Genomic DNA, 11,211 nt, shown 5'->3' on the forward strand with positions numbered 1-11,211 from the left:
TAGTTTAATTAAGAATATGCATAAATAGGGGCACCTGCGTGGCTCAGTCTGTTAAGCATCGTGGCTCAGTCTGTTAAGCATCGAGGCTTGGTTTTGGCTCAGGTCATGCTCTCAGGGTCAGGTGATTAAGCCCCACCTCAGCTTAAGAAGTATAGTCAGCTTAAGAATCTCTGCCTCGCCCTCTCCTTTTGCCCCTCCCCTGCTCATGGGCACTTGTGTGCTCTAAAATAAATTAAAAAAAAAAAAAAACATGCATAATTGCTCACCTTAGAACCTAGTACACAGTAAGTAGGCACAATATATGGTAACTATTATTAAGGTGCATTCAATTTTATTAACTATAAGTGAATATGAGTGATGTTTTTAATTAAAAACAAAGTATTACAAGAGCAATCTGCAGCAGGGACTACGGATATCAAAATGGGCAAGGAGGTACGGAAGATAACTTTATTAAGATAAAAACAAAACACGCATCAACTATGAACCAGGAAATACCTTTCTAAGTAACTGATGGGGAGGGATGCTTCATCAAAGTTTTAAAATAACATCTCTCTAACCATAAAAATTTACTCAGTCTTTTAAAAGTCTATCAAATCCTCTTTTATAACAGCATGATTGCTTTTGGAGAGGGTAGGGGGTAAATGCTAATAATTTAGAGTTTAAGCTCCTTCAAATAATCCTCTAAAAACTTACCTGGATATCTAGGTTTGGAAATAAAAAGAGAGACAACTATAGAGAAAACACTTATGCTTCAGTCTTTTTAAAGACACAAATACTAGTAACAACTGTATGGTATTCAAATTATTATTCCTTAAGAGTAAATTCTTTTTAAAAATAATCATCCAAGAAAATTGTAAGTGCCATAAAGTGCCAAATATTTTTAAGAGCAGACAAATCTTGACCTCACTTTTGTACATCACAGAGCAATATTGCTGACCTATTCCCAAGAAAATGAACACTGGTATAAAAGGATCTTTTTAACTATTATTAATGTAAATACAAATTCTTGAACAGAATTCCTTTAGTCTAGGCTCTAAGATACCAAAAGGCAGTTTTACATTTTCTAGGTTTCTATTATGAATTCTAAGTACTTTTAATATTTCTCTTGTATTATGTCTAATGGAGTCCACACCATACAGAGGCCTAAATTATTTCTCAACAGACTTTTTCAAAATAACTATTTCTCGATTTCTAGTTTACCAAAAATAGGCTGTTCAAAAACTTACAGTGTTTTAGTCTTTAAATTATTTTCCAATTCAGCCAGCCAGCACTTAAATGCTGATCCTGTGCTCAGGGAGACTCAAATATGCTATTTTCTGATTTCTCTCTCAAGTGGACTCCACTGTTGCCAGGGCCAGGCCAACCAAGGCAAAACATCTCAGAACCATATATGAAGAAAAACCCCACTTCCAAAAATGCCCAAAGTGTTCACTAAATTGAACTGATGAGCTATTCATATTTCAAAAGCAGCTATTGCCTGGTTGAGAGAGTAACAAAGAGTTTATCATTTCTACCTGCCAAGGTAACTCCTCCTTAAAATCATAAGCTAAATGAGAATGGTAAAAATAGAAGTATATTAGATTTGGAATAAGATTGTTTTCAAATCTTAAAGAACTGCATATTGTTCAAAAAGGGCATCTTTTCCCACTAATATCTTATATTTTAATATAAATATAAAATATATTATAACTTGGGGCAATTTACTTAATCTCTCTGAGCCTCAGTGTCTTTATCTGTGAAATGGGGATTAGCGGAATTTACATCACTGGATTTCCCAGAGAGTAACTGAAAACAATATAAACAAGGGGGTTGGCCCAGTGCCTAGTTTAAGAGTGAGAAACATATAGTGTTATATATAGTGCCATATATGGCAACCTTCCTATATGGTGAGAATATGCAGAAAGTGAAAATTAAATATCAAATACTCAATTATGAGTTTTAAAAGGCTAAAAAACACTATTCTATTGTAAGGTGACTGTATAAAATTGGTCCAAGGGAAAAAGATGAAAGTTATGAACTACTAAATTCCTAGTAGGCAACCAGATTAAAGAAACCTATTTGCAAGTCTAATCACCAGTTCTATAATAAGGATCTGGATCTGCCACCCAAGTGGCCCATCCCCATATGTATTGCTTACTTTGTAATTACATCCCAATCAAAATTAACCAGTAACTTTTAAGATAGGTTTAACAAATTTATGGCCCTATTTTGGCAAAGCTACTCCCTAAAAATTACTTATCTCCAAATATGGTACAAGAATCACCCTACATCAGAATCATCTTGGTTAAAACTGCAAATTGGAGTAGAGCTCAGAAATCTTAGGCACATCTGTTTACAGGATCACTGACCAAAGTATTTAGCAAAAATATTCTATATTAAATTCACCCAAAGTGTAACTTAACCTCCACTTACTTTCTTGCAAGATCTGCCATTAGAACAAGCTCTGTTTTGCTGACAATGTGTGCCTAAATTAATCTGGGAATTTAGGGAGAATAGGGCCAATAAATATCAAGAAATAGGATGCACTTCATAGACACAAATAAGTACTAAGAACATCTTTCATTTTTTATCAATGTGACATTAACTCCACCATAACAGAGAAGATGAATACATATTGCACAAACCCTTTAATAGTTCCCCAGAGAAAAATGGATCTTAGGAAGCTTAAATATAGTTTTATCAAGAACTTTGCTTTAAAACAGTACACAGTGAAGTATGGTCTGTCTTACATTAAAAGGCTGAAAATTAACCTCATTAGAAACCCCAAGTCCATTAAAACATGACTGGCATAGTTTGTGTTTACAGTATCTAGTTATCTAGTTTATAAAATTTAGTTTTAAAATCTGTTTTTAATACCATGTTTGTTACAGGATTTTTACACTCAAACTAAGTTTTTAATGTCCAAAAATTCGTTGCAGTGCAACATGCTAGGGAAGAGGGCACTCTTTCAATACAACATATACACTGGTTTAGTAGTGGGTGTCCTAAATGTCTGGATCAGAAAGTGATTGGCATTTGGCTCTGGGCTTACTATGGGAACCCTTTATCAACACCTTAGAATAAAAGCAGAATAATCACCAAAAAAATGTGTTTTAAATATGTACAACTCAACACAATTATTCAAGCACACTATGTGAGGACCTAAATTCTCAACCTGGATGCTTAGTATAAGCTACTAATACCACTACTCACTGCTTCACCAGAATGGCTGTATATTTTTCCCACCAAAAGTAGAGCTATTGCACCATACGTTTCATGGTCTCTGTAAAGAAAAAAAATCATTGTCTTGGTTTATATTTCCTTAAAAAACAAGTAACTTTTCTACAAATTATTTTAAGAACTTAGTGAAATCTGAAGTTTTTTAAAAGAAATCCCCTCGATTCTCTTTAATTAACAGTACCCCACAGATACACACAAAATGTCAGTATTTATAAAAGGTCAATTCTGAAATATAACTAGCTACAACCTTTAAAAAGTATGTAACAAAAACTTAAAATGACAAGGGTTTTTATGCATAAACATTTACTTCATGACTCCTTAATTCATATCAGATCCAAAAAAAAAAAATGGAATTCAAGAGATTTTTCAGGTTTTCAAAGTGGTTTTAGAACTACTTTTCAAGATGTAGAGAACAGCAATAAATAGTTGAAATGATCCCTCTGTGTAGTCAGAAACCATAAGTCCCAGTAAATATTGTCCCTTCAGGTATGGACTGAGCTGAAAAATACCTTTTCAGAAACTAGGGCTGAAGACTTTTACCCTTTGCAGATAATCCTGACTGGTTAAATTTTTCTATATTTGTAATTATTAAAGTTAGATGTGTGCTAAAGGATAGGTCTCAAGTGTGCAAGCAGGTAAGAGGTATCCGTATCATTTCTACTGACCCAAAACAAGGGACGAGAGGCTTTCTAAAGAGGCCCTCAGAGGGCTGTGGTGGTTGTCCCTGCAGTATGCTCCTGAAGGAAAAGAACTATTTTTAAAACTCATGGAAATTCATCTAATGGGATGCAATTGGAAAAAAAATCCAAAATGTGGAAAATTCTGCCTAAGTCTATGCCTTAACAAATCAACTTCAAGGGAATAAAATATAATGGCAAGAGAACTACAGATGAAAAACATGAAACTTATCAACCAATTACAAAGTATAAACTTTAGTTGGATCCTAATTTGAACAAAACTTAGATGTTGACTGAGACATTAATTTTGAAACACTGAAATTTTAACACTGACTTGCTATAGGATGATAGAAAGGAACACTGTTATTATTTTAGTTGCAATAACAGTTATACATTACGGCTTTAAAATACTTCTTTTCAGAGATCTATACCAAAATTCTTATGATGAAGAAACAGGTTTAGGATTTGCTTCAAAATAATCCAGTGAAGTAGACATAAGATGAAGCAAGTTTGATTAATAGTTGATAAATGTCAGAGCAAGGATAATACATACATGGAGGTTCATTTCCCACAATAAAAACAAAAAAATTACAGTACAACCACTGATTATTCTAAAATAATCATTAAGACAGTTTAGCAACCTGAAGGAATGTGAATTCTATAATGCTAAAGAAGAAACAAATGTACGTTTGTCAAAATTTCAAAAGTTTAAGGTTAGGGAAGAAGACCAAACTGAATTTGTGGGTTAGCTGATTACTTTTATCTGCTACTATTAGATTATTGGCTTTACCTATTGCTAATGAATTCAGGAGTAGGCAGGTAATTCAAACTACCTAAGACAGCTGGGTAGAAAACAACAGAGGAGGAGCCTAGAATAAACTAAAGAATGCCATAAAAGGGTTTTCAGTTTCAAATAAATCCTATGCTGGGGATCCCTGGGTGGCACAGCGGTTTGGCGCCTGCCTTTGGCCCAGGGCGCGATCCTGGAGACCCGGGATCGAATCCCACATCACATCGGGCTCCCGGTGCATGGAGCCTGCTTCTCCCTCTGCCTATGTCTCTGCCTCTCTCTCTCTATCATAAATAAATAAAAATTTAAAAATTAAAAAAAAATTAAAAAAATAAATCCTATGCTACATAAAATTTTTAACCAGATATTCAAGTATCTTCATTTTTAGGGTGACCATGTCATTTGTATAGTAGCCAAAGCAAGCTACTTTGAAGACATGAGGGGGAAGTAACAATCAAACTGGGATGATACAGGAAAACCATACGACCTGGTCATCCTACTCACTCTACACATAAACCAAGTCATGAAGTTTATTTGCTTGTTTGGGTTTGTGAACTGCCAGAAATCGAATGAACCTCCTAAGAACTAGAGAGACTGGAGCCCAAAGAGGCATGGAGATTTGCCCAAAGTCATAGTGTTAACTAGAGAGCGTGGCACCAGAAGTTGGACCCCAACTACCTTGACACTCTGTCCAGATCAATCTGCTACTACTTGGTAAGTGGTACTATCACTTTCTTTTCTTTTAAATTACGTGGGTCCTGTTCCTTTTCTCCATGAAAAGACTCTCCTCAAAAATGTGCTATTCAATCAAATAACTAAAAATAAGGCTAAAAATACTACAATGATAGAAGGTGAAGAATGTTAAATGCTTACAAAAGCAGAGTCTAGAGCAATCCATATATAATACAAGCTGTATATGAGGACTGAACACAGTGAACAACTCTTCCAACTTTAAAAAACATTTCTGTACCATGGATAATGCCAGAATAAAATTATCAAAAAGGCAGTAACTGGCCCTTTTCCTTTTTAAGACTAAAGAAAACCATACACATACATGAAGCACTTAATAGTCTCCCAAATGTTAATTCTTTCCTGAGTACCTCACTGAACAGGCAAGAATCACGACTTCAGAGGCTGCTGTGTGTTCTACAATACACAGCTAAAGCTAAGGAAATGAGGAAGCTCCAGAGCAGAAGGTCTCATGGCTATTACCTGACTAAAGAATCCATTTGCTCCAATACCCATACCAGTTGTATTACCCCGTACAGCTACTGAAATCAGGATAGGCACTAAAGTTCAGAAATATGCAGTTTATTTAAAAGAAAATTTGTCAGCCCAACTTTATAACATGAATGTAGAAGTACAGGCTTTAGAATCAGATCAACCTACATTTGAATCCTTACTTTTGCCATTTGTAAGCTCAATGACTGGCCAAATTAAATGAACTTCAATTTCCTCCTATATAAATGAAAAATACCAAGAGTTATAAAGACTAGAGCAAGTGGTACAATGCCTGGTACATAATAGGAAACTCTTGTTATTTTTACCCAAAGATTTCATTAAATGGCCAATTCGAGTATGATGCAAACTGTTTTTAAAGCAGCTGATTACTGTAGTCACAATCGTGGTACAATCTAGAGCATCTACTGGATTATCAGTTAACCCCAAAACTGTGCATCGAGTATTCAATCAAGGTAAAGCACAGATTACAAAATATATGGGCAGATCTGTTTTTCCATTGTATTATATAAAAAAAAAAAAAATACCCAACTAGTCATTCATTAGTCCGATAATTCCTTCAAGTGCTAAATTTTAAAGACACTGTTTTTCTTCACCAATTCCACAATGTGGTTACCACCCACATAGAAACTTCCAGAGGCAGGGACCATATCTCGTAATATTCAAAATACTAAGAGGGTGCCTTACATGCAGATGTGATCAATAAGTAATAGTTGAATGAAAAGGTGACAGGATTTCCTTGACCTTTCACAAAAGATTTTAATGACACAGACCTTTCACCTCCTAACATTAAAATGCAAAAGGTTCATAATAAAAATAGCTCCTTCAACCAAAGAACTGGTGTCTGTAAGAAGCACGGTTGGCAAAGTAGAACAAAAGCCAAAAAATAAACTGCCATTTCCTATCAAAGAAAATTTCAAAAAATAAAACACCAACACAATGAGCGCCTCAACAGAGGAAAGAACTATCCGTTTCACTTCCAGGAACAACTTACCTTTTACACCTTCCTTTTGCAGATTTGAAATCCAGATTCTCACACAATCACTGGCCTTCACTTCTGTTTGATTCAATAGCATACACACTACTGAGTCTCTCTCTCCTTCACTATGAAATACATCAGTAGGAAGCACATTGGTCTCATTCTGCTTTCTAACTATGAAAACGTAAGTACAAAGGTCCTAATCCAAAATTCTCAAAAAAAAAAAAAAAAAAAAGGAAAGAAAACTAAAAAAAAAGCTTTTGAGGTTAAACAATGTACAGAAATAATTGTTGGGGTGCCTGGATGGCTCTATTGGTTAACAGAAGGACTTGGTTTCAGCTCAGGATCTCATGGGACATGAGAAGACTCCGAACTCAGTGAAGAGTATGCTTAAGATTCTCTCCTTCCAATTCTCTCCTCCCCCGCTCATGCTTGCTCTCTAAAATACATAAATAAAAAATAAAACCTGGAAAAAAAAAAAAAAGAAGAAGTGGGGCACTGGGTAGCTCACTCGGTTAAACATCCACTCTTGGTTTCAGCTCAGGTCCTGATCTCATGGTTTGTGAGATAAACTGGGGAGGTGAGGGGCTTCCGTGCTATGAAGGAAGGAGTCTCCTTGGATATTCTTCTCTCCCTGTGCCCTTTCCCCCACTCGTGATCTCTCCCAAATAAATCTTAAAAAACAATAATAATAATTATAAAGGCTCCCATCTTCTTCCCTGCCCAAGGGCCCTACTTCAATGTGTATTTTTATACTTTTTTATTTTCTCAGGTCTCTCCTGCCCTCTAACTGCCTTCCACATGTATACTAAATTCCCTCCCTCCCACCCGCACAGGCCTCCAAATGGGAAAAAGATGGTGTCTTTGATGCTACAACAAGGGGTCAAAAATAAAACATACTGAGGGTGGGGGGACATACTGGGGGCCCCTGCAGTGGCTGAGTCCTTAATCATCTGCCTTCAGCTCAGGTCATGATCTCAGGGTCTTAGGGGTTGATCCCACCCCAGACCTGCTCAGTGAGGAATCTGCTTGTCCCTCTGCCCCTCTCCCTGCTCAATGCTCTCTCTCTCTCTCTCTCTCAAATAAATAAATTTTAAAAATAAAAAAATAAGACATATTAAAGTAAGCCATTTCCAAACAGGTGAGATACCCATCAGAGTGTGTGCTGTTGCAGGAAACAGAATGGAGAGCCGTGAATGGGAGTCTCTGCACTTCATATCTGCAAAAGAAGAGAATACAAAGGTTAACTTAACTCTAGACTTAGGATAGCTTCTTTACCTGTTTAAAGCAACGCCCATACACATTTTAAATCAACGATGAAAATGTGCTAAGCCAAAGGCTTGCGGGTGAATTCCACCTTCTTGCACCTTCTTCGTACATAAACTGTTATCTACAGTTCAGAAGTCGATTATTTGGACATTTCGATACCATACCATCTTGATATTATAAAATGTAAAAAAAAAAAACAAAAAACAAAACAAAACAAAAAAACTCTCTCTTCTTTAGGCCTTTCTTAAAACTATCGCTTTAATTAGCCAAGTGTGCTTCCCCGCTGCAGTTAGCGAAGGGGCAATCAGCTCTAACGGTGAGAGGAACAGTCTAGACGTCCGGGTCTAACAAACAGGGATGTCAGCTAACCTTTCGGGGACCCCGACGCACACACCCCTTTCTCCAGCCTCGGTAAAGGTGAGTTTAAGGGGGAACGTGCCCCCACGAGCAGCGTCCCCCGCCCAGCACCAGGCTGCACAACTCCGGCCGCGCCTGGCGCTGCCCCACCAGCCCCGGGTGGGCGCGCCCACCGAGCGGGGGTGCAGAGGTGCGCGCGGCCGCCGGTCACACACCTGCGCTCACGGGCGCCCACCTGGGGCGGGGACCGCGCTCTCGCGGCCCGGCGCGCCGGCCCCACGCGGGACCCCAGGGCTCGGGCGGCCGCAGCCCGGGGCGGGGGGGCCGCGGCGGCTCGCTCCCTCCCTGGGGACCAAGCGGGCCCGGGGGCGTGCTGGGGGCGGGCGCGGTACCTTTTGGACAGATCCATGAGGACCCCGGAGAAGAGCTTCTCCCCCAGACGGAACGACACGACGAGCGCGTCCTCGATGATGTGGTCCAGCGTGACCCGCACCTCCGCGCCGGGGATCAGCTGCGACACCGCCGAGTCCACGAGCGCCGGGGCTGCGGGCGGCGGCGGCGGCGGCGGCGGCGGCGGCGGCGGCTCCTCGGGCGCGGGGGGCTGCGCGGGCGGCGCGGCGGGGGCAGGCGGGAGGTCGGCGGGCCCCGGGGGCGCGGCCGCCGCCGGCTCCGCCGCCCGGGCCGGCAGCTTCTCCTCCGCCTCCAGCTCCGGCCCCGCCGCCTCGGGGCTGCGGGCGGGCTCCCCCGGCGGCGGCGGCGGCGGCGGCGGCGGCGGCGGCGGCGGCGGCTCGTCGGCCCGAGGAGAGGGCTGCTGCCCGTCGGCCTCGCCGTCCGGCACAGACGCCTCAGTCGCCGTGACCGGGAGGGGGTCAGTGCCGGCCTCGCTGCCGGGGATCGGCTCCATCTCCGGCTCGGCCTCGCCGGCGCCCCCCTCCCCGGGCGACGCTGCAGTCGCTGCCGCCTCTGCAGCCACGGCCGCCATTTTCTTCCTGGCTTCTCCCTCCTCCAGCTCGGGGTGCAGCGGCCGCGGCAGCGCGGCTCGGTTCCCTGGGCCCTCCCCTCCCTCCCTTCAACACTTTCGTCCCGCCCTTTCCCTGATGCTCGTTACTGGCACCGCGCCATTGGTTCCGGCCTACACCCCTCCCGCCCGTGCGACACCTCATTGGCCAGGCGGGGGCGTCAATCGCCGGGCCGGTCCCGCCCCCCCGGGCGCAGTCGGAACTTCTCATTGGCCGGACGAGTTGTCAAATGTTGAGCCTTGGAGGAGGCGTGAGGGCACGGGGGAAGTCACAAAAGCTGAGCCCCATACTCCTCGCCTCTTTCTATTGGCTGCCAGGGGAAATAACGCTTTACGGTTGGCCTACGCTCTTGCCCATTATCAGTCAGGCTTTCGGAGGTGGGAGAAAGGAGGGAATCACGTGGCGCGCTCGTTCTTTCAAAGGCGACCGGGGGAGAGGGGGCGGGGGGAGGAGCAACAAGGCGAATGCGGGAGGGGAGCAGCTTCCCAAGGATCCCTGCGCCGAGGTCCTTAGAATAAATGTTATTTCTAGGCGCGGACCTGCTGGCGGCCGCGTGTGGGCACGGCAAGCCTCCTTGACAAGGCCAACTAAAGTTTGAAAATCATTCTAGACACATGTTTGGAGCTCCTGCTAAGCCAGGCCCTGTGCTAGGCGCTGGGGGTGTAGAATGATGTTGCAAGACCTTCTCCGTAACCTCACGACAGACGCTCCAGCCCCCACGCAGCGAGTGTTTTCCTTGACTTCTCTCCACTTTCTAGGAACAATGCACCTACTTATTTCAAAGTAGGAAAATGCTAATCGTGACAAGAGGAGGGACACCCTGCGTACTGTAGGAAGCTGATGAACATTCCAGAGAGGAGTACTGAGGCACGGGGGGACTTACATGTGAATATTGTTTGCTGTCTCCAAATTCACTAGAAAGTGGACGCACTTGCTTCCTTGCTTAAGCCTTTTCTTTTCCTGGCCTCTTCTATGTGACAGGTTCAAAAAGTCTCTCTCTTCCATGTCTTAATGCTCCTACTTTTCTTTCCACTCTAAGTCTCTCGATTTGTCGTGTCTAGAAGAATCTACCGGACCCATTTATTTCAGGCTGCACCGCAGAATCAGCTTATTCTCCAGAAGAGGTTGTAGGCATTGAGAATGCCGACAGGAGGGAGGGGAGAAAAGTTGACAGCATTAAGGGGAGTTAAAAAAATGAAATTCCAGGGGTTCCTGGGTAACTCAGGTCATGATCCCAGAGTCCTGGGATGGAGCCTGGCATCAGTGTTGGGTTCCCTGTTCAGTGGGGAGCCTGCTCTCCCTCTTCAGCTACCCCTCCTTGTTTCTCTCTCTCTCTCTCTCTCAAATAAAATCTTTTTTTAAAAACTTAAATTGTAAATAATTACAGCTAACATTTATTGAGTACCTTCTGCCTTTCAGGGCCTAGTACAAACCGGTAATATACCATCTCAATCCTTACACTACTCCTATGAGACAGGTACTATTATTATACCCATTTTGTAGAAAAAGAAGCTGAAGCGCAAAGAGAGTGCCCAAGGTCACTTAGCTAGTAAATTTCAGAGACAGAATTTCAAGTTTACACTAAAAGGACTGAAAATGGCAAAAACTAAGTGTTACCATATGCTCTATTTTAAGTCATGGAGCTCTTGGGAAAAGCTGATA

The 11,211-nt window shown here is 42.1% G+C and overlaps 1 protein-coding gene across 8 annotated transcripts in view; it reads right to left on the minus strand.

The window, feature by feature from the left end:
* The window catches only part of PWWP2A (PWWP domain containing 2A), a 64,386-nt gene extending 54,827 nt beyond the window's left edge, over positions 1-9,559 (minus strand). For 6 of the 8 annotated variants that reach the window (XR_008664353.1, XR_008664352.1, XM_055324938.1 and 3 more), the window contains exon 1: positions 8,923-9,559. Coding sequence is in view for 4 of the 8 variants with exons in the window: in XM_055324938.1 (XP_055180913.1) it covers positions 8,923-9,512 (590 nt within the window). In the remaining 4 variants the exon portion in view is untranslated. Of the gene's footprint in view, positions 1-3,192; positions 3,263-6,919; positions 7,079-8,054; positions 8,124-8,922 lie in introns of all 8 variants that reach the window. The other 2 variants (XM_055324936.1, XM_055324937.1) reach the window with 2 other exon arrangements.
* Between the last annotated feature and the right edge of the window lie 1,652 nt (positions 9,560-11,211).

Source organism: Nyctereutes procyonoides, unplaced genomic scaffold, assembly GCF_905146905.1.
Source record: "Nyctereutes procyonoides isolate TBG_1078 unplaced genomic scaffold, NYPRO_anot_genome, whole genome shotgun sequence".
Lineage (NCBI taxonomy): Eukaryota > Metazoa > Chordata > Mammalia > Carnivora > Canidae > Nyctereutes > Nyctereutes procyonoides.